This window comes from Monodon monoceros, unplaced genomic scaffold (assembly GCF_005190385.1).
Source record: "Monodon monoceros isolate NGI ecotype Baffin Bay Population unplaced genomic scaffold, NGI_Narwhal_1 Super_Scaffold_11, whole genome shotgun sequence".
Lineage (NCBI taxonomy): Eukaryota > Metazoa > Chordata > Mammalia > Artiodactyla > Monodontidae > Monodon > Monodon monoceros.
In genome coordinates, this window is record NW_021703767.1 from 55,727,707 (window position 1) to 55,748,644 (window position 20,938).

The 20,938-nt window shown below is 39.0% G+C and overlaps 1 protein-coding gene across 1 annotated transcript in view; it reads right to left on the bottom strand.

The window, feature by feature from the left end:
- Nucleotides 1–1,172: 1,172 nt before the first annotated feature.
- MORC1 (MORC family CW-type zinc finger 1) overlaps nt 1,173–20,938 on the bottom strand; it is a 179,188-nt gene continuing 159,422 nt past the window's right edge. The window contains exons 24-27 of the mRNA XM_029214773.1: nt 14,185–14,272; nt 12,679–12,732; nt 4,890–5,084; nt 1,173–1,838 (exon numbers count right to left, since the gene is read on the bottom strand). Of these exons, the coding sequence (XP_029070606.1) occupies nt 1,746–1,838; nt 4,890–5,084; nt 12,679–12,732; nt 14,185–14,272 (430 nt within the window). The 3' untranslated portion in view covers nt 1,173–1,745. The remainder of the gene's footprint in view (nt 1,839–4,889; nt 5,085–12,678; nt 12,733–14,184; nt 14,273–20,938) is intronic.

Sequence of the window (20,938 nt, forward strand, 5' to 3'; positions counted from 1 at the left end):
GTAAATTGGTGCAGCCACTATGGAAAACAGAATGGAGATTCCTCAAAAAACTAAAAATTGAATTGCCATATGATCCAACAATCCCACTCCTGGACATATACCCAGACAAAACTATAATTCAAAAAGATACATGCACCCCAATGTTCATAGCAGCATTATTTACAATAGCCAAGACGTGGAAACAACCTAAGTGTCCATCAACAGATGAATGGATAAAGAAGATGTGGTACATATATACACAAGGGAATATTATTCAGCCATAAAAAGGAGTGAAATAATGCCATTTGCAGCAACATGGATGGACTCAGAGATTATCATACTAAGCAAAGTAAGTGAGAAAGAGGAAGAGAAGTACCATATAATATCACTTATACGTAGAATCTAAAATATGACACAAATGAACTTACCTATGAAACAGAAACAGACTCACAGACATAGACAACAGACTTATGGTTGCCAAGAGGGAGGGGGGGAGAGGGAGGGATGAATCGGGAGTTTGGGATTAGCAAATGCAAACTATTATATATATGTATAGCTGAATTACTTTGCTGTACACCAGAAACTAACAAAACACTGTAAATCAACTATACCTTAATAAAATAAGATTTTTAAAAAAGAAAGAAAAGCAAAAGCCTTATAAAAGAGAAAAAAAAAGAAAAATGTACATGTCCATCATAAGATGGATATTTACCTAAAATAAATTTTGGTATACCTACAGAATCGAACAATAAAGAGCAGTTTAAAGACAATGAGACAGCGCTACATATACTGATCCTGATATGGAATGATCTTGAAGATATATTAAATGGAAAAAAACAAAAGCATATTCTGGATGCTATTACACCCATATTTATATCCACATAATGATTTATATGGTTTTATATACATTGACTGATTTTGGATGAATTCATAAGTAACTAGTAAAACCATGCCTCCTGAGAAGAGTAATTAAGTAACTAAAGACAAGAACGGGATGAAGACTTTTCACTGTACTGTATTCCATTTCACATGTTCTGAATTTTGTACTATGTGCATGTACATAAAAATTAAAATTATACAATTACACAAACATTAAATGTTTTATTGCTTTTGTCCAAAGTTGCAGACATTTCTAAACAAATAAAACAAACAGTCGTCAAGGAAAATGTAAAACACAATTCTTACATATATGTAATATGTATTCATATTATGCTTAGAAGATTGGTTCTTTTACTATAACTCAATAATAAAATTAACATATAAAATATATCTCAAAGTTCTTTTGGGATGTATATTATCTGCTTTACTGAGTACTGGCTGTAGTGGAGAAGGGGTATAATGTCTTTCTTTTTCAACTCAAGTTTCAAAAGGAGGTGATTCTGTAGTTCTTTGGCTCTTAAAAACCACTGTTTTCCAGTTTTTACAATCTTTTTAGTGAAAACAAAATTTAAGCCTAAATGACATTTCCATCTTTCTTAGCAGCTCACGGGAACTAGAGAACTCTAGAAATGATTTCTGAAAGAACAGGAAGAGTTAGGGAATAGAACTGGTAAACATACAAATTGTAAACCAGTCTCCATTTCTAAAACATAAAATTTTCTTACTGTTAAACAAGATGAACTTTACAATAACAAGTGCAGAGGAGATATTTTTACAGAATCTTCTTTTTTTCTTATTAGCATTTTAAAAAATGGAATGTCTTTTAATTTTGAGAAGTACTTTCCTTTTTTTCTGAAAGGAGACTATGTCCTGTACCTGCAGTCATTTTATTTAAAAGTCTTCTGAAAAAGGAGATTATCTTCCTTAAGCAGAGCTTCTAAATAACTGTCAATTTGCTCCAGGTCTCCTGCTGGACCGCCCTGGAAAAGAGAAGCAACAATCATAGGAGGGGAAGAAGCTACAGGGTTTATTCCTGTAATCTGGGTGGCCTTGGACCAGTCTTCCCTATGATTCATGTAGCAACAAAACCCAGCTTGCATTCGAATAATGCTTTTAACCTTTTGAAATGTTTTTGCATTTAATCTCATTTTATGCTCACAAGTGGTTAGGAACTTGAATCTTTTTTTTTTTTCTTCTTCTTCTTCTTTAGTGGAAATTAGTTCAACTGTACTTTTTGGGGTTTTCTTTTCCCCTTCTATATAATTACTTGTCATATTCCTAAAGCCCCTGCCCTCATCTCATTTTTCTGTTATAGGCTCTCATGAATTTTTAGCCTTAGAGGCAAAACAGACGGGTAGGCAAATTCTGACTTCTCTGTTTCTCCTTTTTCCTCTGCAGCATCTTTTCCCACAACCTTTGGCTTGCTGCCCTGATCTGTCCCCTTTTCTCTTTCCCTCAGTTCTCTATTGGGGTAATCTCAAGCTCTCCTTCCTTGAGCTTCTTGATCCATGAACAGCTGGACAAATGCTCCCTCTTTACTGACCTAAGTCTCACTCCCTCAGGCCCAACCATGGGATCAACTCATTCTCCAACTGCGCTGATGGACAGGAGAATTTTTAGGAAGGACCTTTCAGAAATAATCCCAATGTTATTATTGTTTCCAATAAGTGTCTGGCACTATCATAGTTTCTCCATCCCTCATCTGGTCCCATTAAATGTGTTTTTGCTTTGCTCCCTTTGCCCTAGATTTGCTCAGTCTTCTAACAAGCCTGAATTGTACTGAGTCCCAGCTTTGTAACTTTAGGACGCTGTTTGGGTTTCCATGATACTGATATTCACTAGGATTTCCAAATATTCACTGACCCTGAGGAATGCCCTGTGTGATCCTTTCTGACACCGACAGCTCTCAGCCTGTTCAGTCTGGTCTAATCCTTTGGCTCCTGCTTTCTACCCTGCAGACTAGACTTCCTGCTAGGACTCCAGGTTGATCCTGTTTCCAGGTTCTTCATGTGCTGCCCCAACCGTCTGTTCCAGGTCCACCGCATCTCATGTGTCTGCTCTACTCCATGGTAGCTGCTGGTGCAATTAAAGGCACTGAAAATGTAAATTTCAAGTGGGGGATGAGAGTAAACATATCTGGGCAGGAGCCTTTTGAGTACCTCTCCAATGACACTGGATAAAACATTTCACATTCTGTGGGCTAAAGCCCTTCACCTCTTTACTAAAGTTTGTGAATAAAACAAATTAAGTTAGTATAATTACTCTGGCTACTGTGAGGGAACCCAGGGGTTTGACACAGAAGGAAGAGTAAACTACTATTCTTTCATTTTGTTTTTCCTAGCTGAACAGATTTGCTATTGTGAGAACCAAATAATTTTTATGAACTTTCTTGATAGACAGTGGTATTCCATTACTATGACAAAGAACTTCTTTGGTCTCTCTAGTTGTTCTTGTTAGTGAAACAACAGTCATCACTGAAACCCTACCATGTGTGAGGCTCCACCAGACCTTTCACATGCAAAAACATTCACCACCCTCTGTAGCCACAAGAACCCAAAGGAGCTCCACTCAAATCCCACTCTCACAAATTGGCTTAGGTAGTACTGCTGACAGAAGGACAAATATGATTACCATTATGTGAAAATCGTTAGCTTTAATCATCCTTTTTATTTTAATAATGAAACATTTTAACTGTTGCCTAGACCACCCAAGAAGAGAGGGATCGTCTCTTTTGGCTATATACTTAATCAAAAATACTCTCTGTGTTTTTATTTTGTATTTTATATAAGAGAAATCCCAGCAAATCCAAAGATGTGTAGTTTTTGAAAGAGCAATGAACTCTCACACTGACTGAAAACCAGACAGTCGGCTTCAAAGTCCATGCTCATCATGTTCAATACTGATGCTCAGCAAGTTTCTTGTCTGTCTCTCCGCGACCCCCTTCCTGGGCAAAGCCGTCCTCCAGGCCTCCAGGCAGGTTTCTCTGGGAGACAGCTCCTGCCCTCTCTCCCTGCATGGCCCAGGAAGGACCTGTCTCCTGTTCCAGAGTCAGGGCCTATGTCTGAGTTTTGTCTGGGTCCTGAGACAATTTTCTCCCCGTCAGACCCTATTTCCATATACTTTTTTAAAGCAGGCTAGATGATATCTAAGGAGCTTCCAGTTTACCATGACAATAAACTGAGCCAAAGGCTAGTCTTGAGGCAGCCCAGAGAGTGCCCAGGTGTCCATCACCAGTGCTGGGGAAGCAACACAAAGTGCTGGGTGCTGAGTGTATGATGCCAAGTTGCTCCAGACACAGACCTGCCCTTGCGGGCCCCCAGAGAGCTCTCTGACCCCCTCTTAGGGAGCTTTCCTAGGAGTCCCACTGAACAACCTTCGTTTATACCCCAAGGAAAGCTGAGAAACACAGTCATAGTTCCTGGGCTCACTGTTGATTTCTCAATTTATTTCTAGCATCTACAGAAAGACTTTTCAACATTGGATATATATACTTTAATTTTTGATGTTTTCTCCCCAGCATTTGTATATGCTATAGTAGAAGATGGGTATTTCCTCACTGGCTCAATCTATCATAGAAGCCCAATTCTTTACGCATTCAAATATATAAATAAACAAGAAGAACAGTAATTCATAGTTACATGATCTTTTCCTCTAAGATTAGAAGAGTCTGTTTTTTTAACCTCTGTATTAGGATAAAACTTAAAATATTTTGTTGTCTGAAAAAATTAGAAAAAAATTTCCTACTGGAAATATGCTACTGAGGAGACAGCATGATCGAACTATACCAACAGCACAAGCAAAGCTTCTGATTTTTTAAAGGGAAAATATAATAGGCCTTTAAAACAGTGTTCTAATTTATACTTTCAAAGTTCATTTATCTGTGATTTCAATATCCATTAAGAGAGAGTTAGGGCTCGGTTAAGTGACTCGTCCAAAGTCATAAGTGGATGACGACATTGGGAGAGGAAGCTAGCCCAGCACTCTCTACACAATGTGTGTTCCTATTACTCAAATAAAATTTCATTTCTTACCAGCTGAAGTTTCTGCAATAATACTGTCAGTTTCACACGAAGATTATTCAGTTTGTCTTCAGTGATTTTTCTTTTTTTTTCACATTGTCCCAGGGATACTTCATTAACCACTCCTCTTCTGTTTGCATCATAGATAATGGATTGCATGGTTTCCTTTAGTTTTTTTTCATATTGGACCAGGTAAACATTATGGATCTGGGAATGTTTTAAAAACAGTTTTAGTATATTTTTAAAATATTACTTTCCTCCCTAATAGCAGAATATCATATTCCAATCCTACACATATATACCACATGTCAACTCTGTACATATGTACTATGGGTGGTCTACATTTAAGATATGTTGATCCCTTAAGGAACTAACGATCTGATGGAAGAGGAAGAGAAGAAGAGAAGAAGCACAATGGTCCAGTAACTACAGTATAAAGAGGCACGCCAAGGTCAGCTCAGAAACCCTTGCTTTGGAATAAAGAAGAAATCTAGAAATGCTTGAATTTGTTCTCCTACCAGGGCTACCGTAGTCTTCAAGGCACAAAGGGGACAGGTGCCTGTGACTACTCGCCACAGCACAGTAACTCATAGATGACGACAGAGTGTCCAGCCACTTGGGGCTTTAAATGTGTGATTTATAACTCAAGTCTGTAGCATCTGAAAAGCACAGAAGCTACAGTAAGAGGAATTCCTAGTCTGCCACTCTCCTTGGGTTCCCTAATCTGATGTAAAGAGTACGGTTATATACTAACGCATGTGACCTTTGCTAATTCAAGAGTCTTGGTTATTTTCCAAGAGCTTGTGTTGCGCCTGAGACACTCACAGAATAGAAAGAAGTAATGGAGTGGCCAAATGCTTCAATTTCAAAATGACATTAATTGCCTGTATCAACATTTTGAGAGGGCCGGGGGATATTCTGAGAAAAGAGGTACAGGGCAAATCCTGTTTTGATAAACATTTGAATGTTTCAGCAATAAGAAGATTTCTGTATTCTAATATGCTGGGTTGCCAGGAAAATTGTAAGGTAGCCTCGTTTGTCTTCTGGGTCCACCCTGTCCCCCTTCACCCTCCTCCACTACACTCACTAATACATGCAGGCCCTTCCCCAACACTGCCACATCATCCCCTTTAAGCACTCATTGACCTCACACATTTCTCCTTTTTCTATAAAATTCTTTAAACAAACAAACAAACCCCCCTAAGTATACTGAATTCTGTCTAACAGACGTTCACCAACTACTTCCTAAATTCGAGGCACTGAACTTTATTATAGGTGATGCAGAGATATGTAAGATTCAGTCTTTGCCCTCAAGAAGCTTCTAGTCTACAGAATGAGATAATACAAGTATGCAAATATTGTATCTTTATGGGAGAAAATGTATTGTGCCCCAAGTAAGGCACAGATATTATTAGAGTTGAGAGGTGGGTGTGGAGTCTCCATTAAATAGAAGAGCATTAAAGTCCTGACTTAAGGTATTTGAGTTGGATTGACATCACTAATTTACCTCCAATTATGTATACTATTCATGTGCTATTAAGTGAGAGGAATATTTGGGAGCAGGGACCCAAATACCACTCCACAGTAGTAAATAATGGCCATATATGTGTGCGTTTATATATATACACACATACATTCACACATATATATCATATGTTGTATTAAAGGTGAGACTTAATTGTGAAATCTGTAGATTGCCATGTAAAGAAATCTTAGATTTCTTTTGAGACTTACACTGCCTGGATGTTTGTGTGAGGGCACAAGTAATTAGACTCTGAAATCCTTGACCTGGCTCTGCCTCTTCTTACCTCATTTCCTGAGTTCTAGGCCTCGCCCTTCCAGGTATACATCAAGCTCCCTCCTGCCACAGGCCCTTTGCCCTTGCTGCTCTCTTTGTTCAGCAGATTCAGCTCCAGATATACACAAGGCTCACTGTTGGTCTCAACCAATATGAAAACATGGCTCAGATATTCCTTGCTCTCTGTATCTGAAATAGCCTCCCCTTCCCCAACACACCATCACTGTCTATCCCCTGGCCTTGCACAATTATTTTATGGCACATCACATTGTATGTTTATTTATGTTTTATTTAAGTGTTTGTTATCTGTCTTTCCCTTGGGAATGTAACCTCAATGTAAAAAAAAATTTTGGTTTTGTACACCTCTCTATTTCCAACACCTGCCACATGGCACTAAATAGTGAAGAGTTGGGACAGCAGATGTTCAGAATTCACAGCAAAGGGACTTCAAATACGAGGGCCAAACCTGCCTTGAAATGCAGGCTACATTCTGAGATCTTGGAGGGGCATCCTTTTTTGAACATGCTCAATTCAACCTACAAGAAGTTGATGGCTTAAAACTAAGGCAATAACCACCTCCTCCAAGAAGCTTCATAGGTGCTTCCCGTGGAGGCTTCTGTCAAACCCAGGAAGTGAGTTCTCCCACGGCCTGAAGGTAGGGTAGGGTAAATAATTCAACACAGCTGGAATAATGAGGACAGAGTCATGGACAGTTCAGATGTCAGCAGCCAATTATAGTTCTTAGTTTTCAGAAATTTAGAATCTTATAGCTTTTGCCATCCTAAACAATAGCCAGGAAACACTTTCTTGTAAAAAGCAACAACAATAATAAAACAAACCAAAACAAATAAAATTTAAAATATAAAATATGAAAAACAATATTACCTAGAAAAATAACAGTATTGCTCATCAGCAATAAAAAGAAACACACGATTGATACACTTAATGGATCTGAAGGACATTATGTTGAGTGAATAAAGCCAATCATAAAGTGACACCTACTGTATGATACCATTTTGATAACATCCCTCAATAAGTGGTGCTGGGAAAAACGGACAGCTACATGTAAAGGAATGAAATTAGAACACTCCCTAACACCATACACAAAAATAAACTCAAAATGGATTAGAGACCTCAATGTAAGACCGGACATTATAAAACTCTTAGAGGAAAACATAGGAAGAACACTCTTTGACAGAAATCACAGCAAGATCTTTTTTGACCCACCTCCTAGAGTAATGGAAATAAAAACAAACAAATGGGACCTAATGAAACTTCAAAGCTTTTGCACAGCAAAGGAAACCATAAACAAAACGAAAAGACACCCCTTAGAATGGGAGAAAATATTTGCAAACGAATCAACGGACAAAGGATTGATCTCCGAAATATATAAACAGCTCATGCAGCTCAATATTAAAAAAACAAACAACCCAATCCAAAAATGGGCAGAAGACCTAAATAGACATTCCTGCAAAGAAGACATACAGATGGCCAAGAAGCACATGAAAAGCTGCTCAACATCACTAATCATTAGAGAAATGCAAATCAAAACTACAATGAGGTATCACCTCACACCAGTTAGAATGGGCATCATCTGAAAATCTACAAACAACAAATGCTGGAGAGGGTGTGGAGAAAAGGGAACCCTCCTGCACTGTTGGTGGGAATGTAAATTGATACAGCCATTATGGAGAACAGTATGGACGTTCCTTAAAAAACTAAAAATAGAACTACCATATGACCCATCAATCCCACTACTGGGCGTCTACCCAGAGAAAACCCTAATCCAAAAAGACACATGCACCCCACTGTTCATTGCAGTACTATTTTCAATAGCCAGGTCATGGAAGCAACCTAAATGCCCATCGACAGATGACTGGATAAAGCAGATGTGGTACATATATACAATGGAATATTACTCAGCCATAAAAAGGAATGAAATTGGATCATTTGTAGAGATGTGGATGGATACAGAGACTGTCATACAGAGTGAAGTAAGTCAGAAAGAGAAAAACAATTATCGTATATTAACGCGTATTTGTGGAACCTAGAAAAATAGTACAGATGCACCAGTTTGCAGGGCAGAAATTGAGACACAGATGTAGAGAACAAACGTATGGACACCAAGGGGGGAAAGCGGCGGGGGTGTTGGTGGTGTTGGTGGGATGAACTGGGAGATTGGGATTGACATGTATACACTAATATGTATAAAATAGATAACTAATAAGAACCTGCTGTATAAGAAAATAAAATAAAATTCAAAAATGAAAAAAAGAATGTTTATACAGCATGCTACATTCAAAATCATATTCAGTCTCTCAACGTTCACTATTTTGTAACCAGCAAACTGTATTTCCTTCAAGCACTAGCGGCCAGTTTAGCCAGTTTCCTGACTTATGCTTCTTCCTTTCTCAGGCTAACATCTCAATGAGGTTTCTATAAAAGGTAACACTTTTGACAACTTTTAAAGCTCAATATAAAAGGACTTCTGGTTGTTTTAACATTTTAATTAAGGTGAGTATAGAACTGTAACAGGATGAGAGGCTTAGTTCTGCTGGTTCACTCTTGTAGAGGTATTTGCGGCAGATCAAAAATGGAATTCTTCCAAACCCCATTAATTCAGAATGGAATTAGGATTTGAAAGAAAGGATATTCAACTGAGATTTTAATTTTCTGCCTTGAATTTAAAAAGTCAGAGCTCTGGCAGCTCTGGAGCTCCAGAATCCTAATAAGTTTGCACAAAGTAAGGCAGGACTACAAAATCTATAGATTTTGCACCCTATTTACAAGAATATGCATGTGTTTGTGTGGGCAGACACTACAGCAGAAACAATCAACTTTGAGTCAATGCACAATAGTAAAGTCCAGATGCATTCAAAGCTACTTACTGATGTTGCTAGGATATGAGAGGATTGCTAATTTCAAGGATTCGATAATCTAGTTGGGGAGAAAATAAAATACAGGAAACTACTGTAATGCAAGGCAGAAAATTTAATTAATGCTAAAGTAGAGTTTTAAGGTCCTCTCAGAACACAGAAGTCAAGATTAATTTCACACGGAGAGACTGAGGTAGGCTTGATGTAGAAGGTTGCATTGATCAGGCTGTACAAAGGGTGGGCAGGATTTCCAGAGGCCAACCGTGGACTGGGAGAGTGGAGAAGAGTATTCGGGGGGACAGCACGGGGAAACGCTCAGAGGCAGGCCAGTCTAGTAGGTGGGAGCAACTCCATTTTGGATGGAGCAGATGGCTTGCAAGAGGAAAGAATAAAAGACGGTGGTTCAGGTTGGGTTGCAAAGGACCACCAATGCTGTCATGACTCATCTGCTACTCTAATAGTTATGGACACTGCTGATGTGGTCAGGGCGAGGTGACCAAAAAAGTCTGTGCTTTACAAAGGGTCCTCCCTTTATTAAAGGTACACACCTTAAAGCAAGGTGCATAGAGTTAACCCTACATGGATTTCAATAAATGATTTCAATAGTTTTTATAACCATCCACTTAAAGCCACTAATCATTAATAAAGTCCTTAAGACCAGTTTCATGTGAAGAAAATCGTGATTCCAATTGTTCTGTATTTTGCTTGCAACATCTCCATTTCAACAGGAACTCATGGTCTCTTGACTGTTTATCTTGCTTTGATTCTTTGAATCCCACTTGCCCTGAACATTACGAGGATTCTACTCATCATCTATGCTAACACCTTGAATAAACACTTATTCAGTCTGGCCTCCAAGACCCAACAACTTGGCTCCATTACTGAGTGTAGACACTGAAAAAATATCAGACATGAAGGACATGTATAAGCTTGGATACGCTAAGATGTATGATCAACTAATTCTTAGCAAATTTCTAAGTTTTTTAGTGTAAATAGTTAAATCAGAGTTCCCTAACCAGAAGATAAGGATGTGTCAAGAGATCCAGGAACCCTACTGGTGATTTGTCAAGCTGGCTGCCACAGACAGAGTTGGGACAATTCCTGGTGGGACAGTAAACAACCTGCCTACCACAAGCCCTCCCCACACCGTATTTTACTGTCAGCATCTCCCCATATACATCTCACCATGTAATATCAAGGTCTCTAGTAAGTAAACAATAATTCTTTTATGCCAATAGGCTGAGAAGCTGTAGTATACCTACTGCAAGTAATACTTGCAAACTTTATCATAAGGATGAAGTATTACAGTCTGGATAAGAATGAGATGGAATAAAGTGAGGTAGTGAAAAGAGCTTTGGAGTGGCACAAATCTGGGTTCCAATCCTGAATCTACTACTTACTTGCATCATGACATTGGAAGGTTATCTTTCTGGTTCTCCATTTTCTCATTACTAACATGGAGAGAGTGGCACCTATACATCCCAAAGTTGTGAGAATTAAATGAGGTAACATATATAAAAGGCATAGTTTAGTGCCTGGAGCTAGTGGCTCTTAATCAATCACAGTGTTAGATTTGCTGATGAAAATAATACTAGTAAAATAATAATAATAATAGTGCTAGAATAGGGTCAAAAATATGTTGGATAAAAGCTGTCTTTTACTCTAATTAGGAAATGACAACTAAGTCTTCACACCGAAAATGTTCAATTACTGCTTTTTCAACAAAATGCTACTCAGAAAATAAATTCACTTTTCAGTTGAACAATGATGAGAAATTAAGAACCACAATATTCCTTCATTTCCAGTTGCTTATCACAGGCCAGTAGGCACTCAGGCAGAAATATCAGAGGAAAATATATCAACAGGGGTATTACATTTAGGCACACCCTACAATCCACACACTTTGTGACACAGCCTTTCTAAGAAGAAATCTAGTTTAGGTCCTAATTTTCATTTCAAGTTTGCCTAGTTATATGCTTTGGGGAGCTTACGTCCCAATTCTATTTCATTTATAAAACATGAGTATTCAAATATATTCCATTCCCCACAAAAGAGATGAGGCGGCGCCTATGCTTACAGCTGTGCTGTGCACAATTCCAGGGAGCATCATTCATCTCCCAGTCTTGCATATTATTATGAGAGTTTTCCAGAAGATGGCTGTAAGCATAAGCACTTGGAAGAAGATGCTAGTATATGTGCTAGTGATAGAGCTGGTGCACCTGTTTGAGCAAACACAGGTGAAGTGTCAGCAGAGACCTAAGCATCTCAATATTGATCCTGGTGGCATGAAAAGTTCTAGACCGTTGTGGCCTCCATGAAGTATCTGGGAACCTCAGTGGCTGTACTGGCTCCAATGCTAATGCCCTGTGTTAGTTGGGCCAGGTTCACATCTTGGAGTCTCAGTTCCCCTGACTGTGATTTAAGGAAGTTGAGGGCATATGATTTTTTGAGATATTTCTCTAGTAGAACTGAAAGACTATGGACTCTTCCCTGCCACCACCAAGGAAATCTTTAAGAACTAGATACACAGTATTATAAGAAAACTGTAAAAAAAACACAAACAAACAACAAAAACAAAAAACCATCTACCCAGAGAGAGAGAAAGGTTGTAATGAAACACACCAAAAAATACCAGTGATCTTGGAATGGTTTGGGACTATGGATGAATTTCTTAAAATTCCTTTTACTAGCATTATTTTATAGCTGCTTTTAAAATAGAAAAATCATAAACTTAAAAAAACTGTTGATAGAATTTAAAAATCCCAGAGAGATATCAAATTGTCCAAAATAATTAAAGACTTTTGTACAAAAGATTTCTGATTTAGCACAGTGTCTCGAGGATCCAGTGAACCTATTACTTAAAGACTCAGAATGTCATGTTTCCTGTTCAAAATATAGTCCTACTCCAAGTGTTTCATAACCTTTATGGTTTGGAAACATTTGCATCTTTAAAATTCAAAAAGATGTTGCTTTGTGGCATCTGATATGCTACCGATTAATCTAAGTCTTGATAAGTAAATGCAAATTTGATTTCCTTTCAAACCTAACATTTGGAAATGTATATTATTTCTCCTTTGGAATACAGGATCATTTAGAATATAAATGATTACGTTGAAAGGAAGCTTACCTGGTTGAAACACATTTTCAGCTTCTTGTTTGTCTGCTCTGGGCATTGCTCCAGCTGTTTTCATAAATGATAACAGAACAGGATATTAACTTTTAGGGAATGAGCTGTCTACAGTAGAGTTATAACATGCAAGTACCTAGCATAAAAAAGCATCAAAGCCTAGAACTTGCCAACATTGGTGCTGTGGGTCTTTTAAGCCAGGGTCTAATTATATTATACAACATGGTTTTAAAATTTTTCAGATGAAAAAGAAAATCAAGGTGAAGGAAAAGTAAATGATAAATAATAAAGCCGTTGGAGTCTAGATATCTTGGATGGGGACGCCACAGAAATAGACCGGGGAGAGTCACTGGCATGTGGGATAGTATTTAAAGTCAGAGACTAGCTGAGGTCACCTAGAAACAACATTTAATAGAGAGAAGAAAGTGGTCCAGGAACAAGCCCTCAGACACACCGACATTTAGAAACCAAATAGAGAAGGAGCTGCCAGCGCAGAGGATGGGAGGGAGGGAAGCAGGAAAATGAGAAGTATGTTGTCATGGAAGCCACATAAAGAAAGTGCTTCAAGAAAGAAAGAGTGGTCAGCTGGGTTGAAGAGGTCAGGTAAGATAAGTGACTACTGCACTTGTCAGCACAGTGGTCACTGGTGGTTTGACAAGACAGTCCCAGTGACGCTGTTGAGTCAGAAGCCCCACGGGAAAGAATGAGGTGAGAGTAGATGGTGAAGAAGCAGAAACAATGATGTAGGACTTCATCCAGGATCAGATGAAGACATATGGCACCTCTGCAATTTAATCATGTGGTGCTCTTTTCACTGATAGCTTTTCATGTGTATCCATCCCTTCCACAAGCAACACCGAGCATGAGGGTGGCGAAGAAGGCCCCCACCCTCCTGTACCTGGCGGGGCTCTCCCAGTCCCGTGAGCAGCTCTGGCGGCCTGAGGCCTGCACCCCTCACTCAGCTTCCCCACAGCCTGCTGTGACTCAGCAGCTCAGGGACCGCCCACTGTGGGCCAGTGCCAGGCTCACCCTGTGCACCCCAGGTAGCTGCTGATCAAAGTTTTCCTTCCCATCATATATAGTATTGCCTCTGAGAGGAGATTTGGTAAATGCAATTTTCTTCATCTTTCCCTGTGATGTCTTAGTGATTCTAACCCAATCTTCACCTCAGTTCCTCATAAAAGGTAGCTGAGGAAGTGTATCTAAGGGATAGGAACTATTTTTGGTGCAGGGAGAGAAGTTAAGGACTATATCCTGTCTCTTTTCATCTCAGAGACTGACTACTCTCAGTCTGTACAATCTTCCCAGAGTTTATTTAAACCTTGGCCATGCTGGTTTCCCATGCAGCTTTAATTCCGAGTTACCCACTTAGTACCAAGATCCCCATCCTCATTCACTTAAGCTATTCTAGGTCCTCTCATTGGTAACCCTTTACATTTTTCTTCACTGAAGATTCAATTCAGGGTGTTCTCTCATTCCCTCAAAGTTCAAAAAAAGTCAGCTTGCCTCCAAACTTGCTGTAAGTTCCTCCAGAGACGTGTGGCCAAATTCTGATGGTAGACAATACTCAGGGAAAAAATACAGAAGAATCTCCCTAGGAATATAAGCACAGCAGAGATGAGAATATACCAGGAAAAGAGATGCAGCGCTCATCTGTCCGAACTGGCTCTATCTCCTGGGTTTTGTTAAATATCTTGGCAAAGACGAACATTTGTGCCTGCCAAATAGTTTGTTTTTATAAGTGGCATCAAAGTGTTCTTCAAAAGGCATTGACTGGGGAGAGGGAGGAGGCCATGGCTATAAAAGGGCAACAGGAAGAATCCTTGTGGCGATGGAGGTCTTCTGTATCTTGACTGTGTCAATGTCAATATCCTAATTTCCGTATTGTTCTATAGTTTTGCAAAATGTTACCATTGGGGGAAACTGGGTAAAGGGTACAGGGGATATCTCTGTATTATTTCTTACAACAGCACAGGAATCTACATTTATCTTCAAATAAAACGTTTATTAAAGCAAGCAAGCATGAGCTCACAATGCCCATCCTTAACCAAGCAGTCCAGGAAAGCCTTGCACCTACCTGAATTTCTCCTTGGCAGAGAGCTAAGTCAGCATTGCAAAATTCCCAGAGGAAAAGAGGCTGACTACAGGCTTACTGACTTTTTCCCTAAGAAAACCAAAGAACTTAACTCTTCGGAGTAATTCTTTCATCAGGGCCTCCGGGACTACCCCTAGAAATCATACATGGACCCTGCTCTTTCCAGACAGCCATGGTCATTGTTCTGACAGGTGCTTCCTTTTGTCAAAAGGCAGGAGCACCCCACCCTTCTAGTGTGATGGCTTTTCTAGGATTAATCCCCTAGATGACATACATTTCACTCCTGGGAGAATATGAAATCTAGAAATTTACAGTTACCACATCTTAAAAGTATATAGAGTGTTTTATGTTGAAGTGTTCCAAGAACTTCATGTATATTACCCAAGGGACTTACAAAATTTTTCAATTATAAAATAACATGGCACACAAAGGATAAGACAGCTATCTCTTATATAATTTACATTCCTAGTATTTTAATTATATTATTTGTGGCAATATTCATTTGTAATTTTAAGGAGATTCAATCCAAAAAGTTAAAAATCCTCAGCATTTCACAACATCAAATGTAACACACACACACACACACACACACACACACACACACAGTCCTCAGAATTATTTGCCTGGCTGGTAAGAAGATGAGTAGGGAAGAGGCAGGATGAGAAAGGGCTTCTGGGTATTTGAGCTGAGCAGAAATCAGATGGCATAGAAAGAAAAGCTTCAAGTGGAGTCCCTGGGAAAGGAAGCCTGTGGTCAAGTTTACGGTAGGTTTCGTGGAGGAGAAGTGGTGAGAGGTATTTTTAAATACAAACCACCTCTTTCCTCCCCTAAATCCAGCCTCCCTTCCTCCAATACAGGGTTGAAACCCCTGTACTGGTCCTGAGTATTGGTCCTTTTCATGGTGGGTATAAATTCTGTGGGGTTTAGATTTAGAGCTAATCAGCAATCTTCCAAGGAAGTATTTCTAGAAAAACAAATATTCGGAGGTGGTGGCATTTGGTGGGGAGTGGGAAAGGGTGAAGGGGCAGGTTGGGGAGAGACAAAGTTCTGAATCAGTTCTGGATTATTCTCAGTCTGTGAAATCTCTACATCAAAATTTACATGAAACACCATTATAGTCTGAATAATGTCTCACACGTGTGTACTATTATTTCTAAAGACAGGTAAAGAGACAAAGACACACAGAGAGAAGGAGAGATTATTTTAAAGTGAAACACTTTATGTAAAGGTTTTATTGGAATCACTTGTCACAAGTGGCTCATCATGTTGTATTTTCTCAATATCCTCAAGCTCATTAATTCCACAGACATTCCCTGAATGCTACTAAAACAAAGCCTTTATCTAGTGCACCTTCCAGAGCCTGGCATCGTGCCCCATGCTAGGAACCCAATACATTCTTATTACACTAAATTCAGCCTAGTAGGGAACGCAGACAAGGAAGCAAACTATTCCAGTGACAGAAGCTAGAATGGGAATGCAGCACCATGGCTACCTAGAGGAGGGGCCCAAATTCGTATTTGGGGAGCCCCAAAGGAAGGGTAGGAGTCAGCTAGCTGTGCGGGGCAGGCGGGTACAGCCTGTGAAGAAAGAATGCCAGGCCAACTGCACTATATGTTGGGGAACTGAGTATTTTCTGACGGTATTGAGCACCCTGGTCAAATTCATCCATTCTTTATAAAGTGCTGGAAATGTGCTAAGTGTTGCTATAGGCTTCATATACAAAACTTCATGTCATCTTTATGGAAGCTCTTTGATTGAGGACTTATTCCTATTTTGAACGTCTCTGGTTCCCTAATTGTTAAGGATCCTCATGTCCACACCCACCTGTACTCTCCTTTGCCCCTCTCCCTCCAAGACCTTAGTATCCATCTTTGTACTCTCTCCTCCATCTCACTTCTGCTAAATGGCTCTTCCCTTGGGGATTCTGTCCCACGAGACTGACTGGAGAGGAAGACAAATTATCCTGCTCCTGTAGTCTCTAAGCACAAACGCACAGACCTCTGCATTTTCCTTTTCCTGAAAAATTAATCCAGGAAAACTGTTAGATTCTCTTAAAAACTGTAAGCTACCAAAAATCATAAATGTGGGGGCTGAATGTAGATGCTTAAGAACTCTTTAAAAATTCCTTCATTTATTGTCTTGAGTCCCTTTCTTCGATGCAATTCTTCAATGACACCTTCTTTTGTTCCTGAGGAGGGTATATATAATCAAACTTCTCTCCACCCTCAAACTTCAGGTTTCCTTTAAGACAGAAACAGTGATCCTCTAATTCACAAAAGGTCCTTCAACGATGTGCTCAGCACAGAACTACAGGAATAACCTGGTGTCTGGAGTATCGAAATATATACTGTGTATTTTGGAGGGACTCAAGAACCAAGTGCTACCATTCAAGGGGAGTCTTTTCTTACCAAGAACACCCCTTCTTCCCTTGGAGCTTTTATTCATAGTTCCACCTCCAAACTTGCTAATAAAATCAGGAATTTGTCTTTATTAACATTATCTCTCTTCTTGGGGATTCAAGAAATAAGTAACCTGAAGATCTTCCAGAGCTATTGTTTGCACCCAGGACTGTAATAGGTTCTTGGCTATAATGCCCATTTCAGTTGAATTCCTACAGAAACCATATCCATATCTACAAGTTTGAGTTGGAAATTTTTATAGAGTTCAACTAGCTGAGCTACAACACTAAATCAGCTCTGTCTCCATATATGACGACCAAGCTTTGAAAAGCTCCAGCTAAGGGCCATTTCCTTTTCATTCCGTGGTCATATCCTTTCTCAACAGGGTAATTTTTCCTTAAGAAAAATCTTTCTTGCGTTAATGTAACTCTGCTCTTTCTAGACATGAGCAGAGATACACAGAGGTTCCTGGTTATCCTGCTGTGCTTTTTAAAGAGTAAACTAGTTAATAATAAGCTTGGTCTTGGCTAAGGAGAAGAGCAAGCCTCCTACCTGAGGTAGAGCGAAACTCTCTCCTTCAACCCAGTGAAAGGCTATGGAAATGGCATGGCTCCACTTTCTAAAACCAGGAGTCAGGTCCTGGTTTTTGATAGACCTCAATTGCTAATTTTCTTTTTTTTTTTTTTTGTGGTCTTTTCTTTCGCTTCAGTAACTGGCAGCAACCTGTAAAAAGTGACTTTCTTTTTAAAATTTATTTTTGGTATTTTTAAAAGTTAAGATAACATGAAGCATGTTTGCACTTTTGTAGAAGTGAAATAAATGAAGCCTGACTTATATCGAGTTTACATATACAACGATAAACTAAAACAAGGCATTATAGGTTAGCATTTGTGAGTAAGGACTATGAGACCAGACTGCCAATATTCAAATCCCAGCTCTACCACTTAAGAGTTATGTAATGCTGGGCAAATTACTTAACCTCTGCATACCTCAATTTTCTCATCTGTAAAATGGGGATAATAAAAGTATCTATTTATAGGGTTGTTGTAAGGTTTAAGTGAGTTAACATATGCAGAGCCCTTAGGGCAGTGCCTGGCACATAGTAAGTACAATAAAAAAATTATTATTATTGTTGTTGTTGTTGAAAGTGATTTGAGATTTGATACTGCTTCAATATTTAGGACCATTTGGTAAAATTTAACAATCTGGATCTCAGTTTACCTTATTTACCTCTGATTTATTCACACAACTCAGTTGCACCCCATTATTTGAAAATACTTTAACATCCAGTAGTACTATTCACTGCTTTTTATATTAATCCCTTTCAATTTAACTAAAATTATTTTTGAAAATCTACTAATACACATTGGACACTGTGGAAAATTCAATCTGTTTTCAAAGGAGTTACTACATTTGGGGATTAAATAAATTAATACACATAAAACAAAACATAATGCAAGATAGGAAAATGTTAAACTGAGCATAATCGGGTGATAAAAAAGGATAATAAGAATGACTATTTTTTATTAATTTATAACATGAAACTAATAGAAGAGGCCCATTTAGCAGTGTAGGAAGGGATAAGGATGATGTCATCTTCAAAGTGAACCAAGTGGAGGGAACACTCCACACACTTCAAAGGGCCTGACTGCTCTCTTATCTGTGATAAGCAAGGCAAGTCTGGTGAACAATCGTGAGTGTAAAGAACATGGTCCCCTCCACACTGTACATGGCCAGCCACAATCTTCATGCCTGGAGGAATTTAAAGTCTAGTAAACACAAGGACTAATATGTGGACCAGACAATAGAATAGTGCAGTACAGGGAAGAAAACATAAAGAAGACAAGAAATCTGTTTTCACTGGTGAAATGTGAGAAAACATATGACATGCTGCCAAAGGCAAAAGAGAAAATTGATAAATGAGGAGCTCCTTTTGTTCCAGTTAAAGCCTTGTGTTGTGTACAATTCTTTTCCCACTGAATATTTTTATAAAACAATCATCACAAAAAAATTCAAGCTGGTACAGAAAGGAGCTTATTTATTAATTCATTTGGCTTTCAGAGTGTTCAGTTGATAACAGTATGATGATTTCAAGTACTAAAGATTCTACATGTTCATTAGGGAGATGGTTTCTGGGAAATTTAAATTTTCTATTGATGCCTAATTATAGAGGTGGATGCACCTTAAAGCCTTAGTACACTCAATCAGATTATCTCCTTTTTGATCACATGTAACTCATGAAAATTAATAATGATGATACACTTCGAGGCAGAACAAAAATTAGCCAAGAAAAAATAAAGAAAATGATAATGCACAGTTGTACATCCAAACTCTGCTGCGACACAACCAGGCAAATCTCTCCAGGCCCATAGTGCAGAGAGTAGCAAAGCGTGTGTGGGTGTCTGTGTGTGTATGTAGTGAATATTACAAAAAGTGTGTGTGTATATATGTAGGTATGTACATATGTATGTGTGAGTGTATATAAACACCGTGATTAAAAGCAAGAGCTTCCAAATCAGGGAGCCCTGTCCTTAGTAGCTGTGTAATTGTCTTTGTGATTTTGAGTGTTACTCAGTTTCTCTTTTTCAGTTTAGCATTTTAAAAAAAAAAAAAATTAAAAATAATACCAGCCTTGTAAGTTTGTCTAAGGAGCTAATGTATACAAAGCACTTAGGTGACTGTGTAAAATATAATAATGACTCATAAATAGTGGCTATTATTATCATCAAGAAGGCCTGGTTCACTTGAAGCAATGTCCCAATCATTGACATGTCATATGCATACATTTTTTAATAATATGCACACATTTATTCAGATATACACAGGCATATTGATAATTTTTTCCATACTACCATGTCTTAGGGACCAATTGACATGCCTGAATCTCAGAACTAGTGAGTAAGAAACCAGGATTCAAATTTAAGGCTACCCAACATCAAGGATGAGGATCTTACATACTACGTCCGGACTAACACTGATAGAAGGCAAGAAGATGGTTGGAGAATCCCATTTTCTAGGGACTATACTGTAGGCCATGGCAGTATGAGACTGACATCCATCCAGATCACTGGATGAACGGCCTTTTCAACCTCATAATATTTGTACAACTCTGAGGTCTGGCTTGCTTCTGTCCCGTTCCCAGGCTCGTGCAAGCTTGCCAACCCAGACACTGTGCAGATCTGGTAGTCAGAACTTACTGTTCAGGAATGCAGCACTCTGGCTTCACTCCTTGATCAGTGACTTGTCTCTGGATCCCTAGTGTCATTAGTGAAAATGTGTCCTGATGCAAAGTCCAAGTTGGATCCACCTGAATATAACAAAAGCGTCCTCCTTTCTCCTAGGGCAGGACGGATGTTAGGTGTGTGTTCCTAAAGGATGGTAGGTGGGGCCCTCATCCATGTAAGCACAGCCCCGCAACCCTAGACACAGAAACTTCCATAAAGCCCAGGGCAACTGCAGAATGGAATTCATGGCTTCCAGTGGTTTGCAGTCTACTGTCACACACAGGAACCTAGACCCTATCCTGGACCTGCGTAGGGGCCATAGCTCCCTATATATATGCCCCACCTCTAACTTTCTCTTCCTTCCTGTTTCTATCCTTTGCCAACTCCTTTCTTCAGGGAGATTTTGTCAGTCACTGATCAGAAAGTCAAAGTAATATCCTAAGGGAAAATACTATTCCAGCTAGTGCATGTTGTATTTCTCTCTGCCGAAAGCCTCTTTCCTCACCCAGGCCCCTCAAAGCTTGTGAAGCCCAACCAAACCA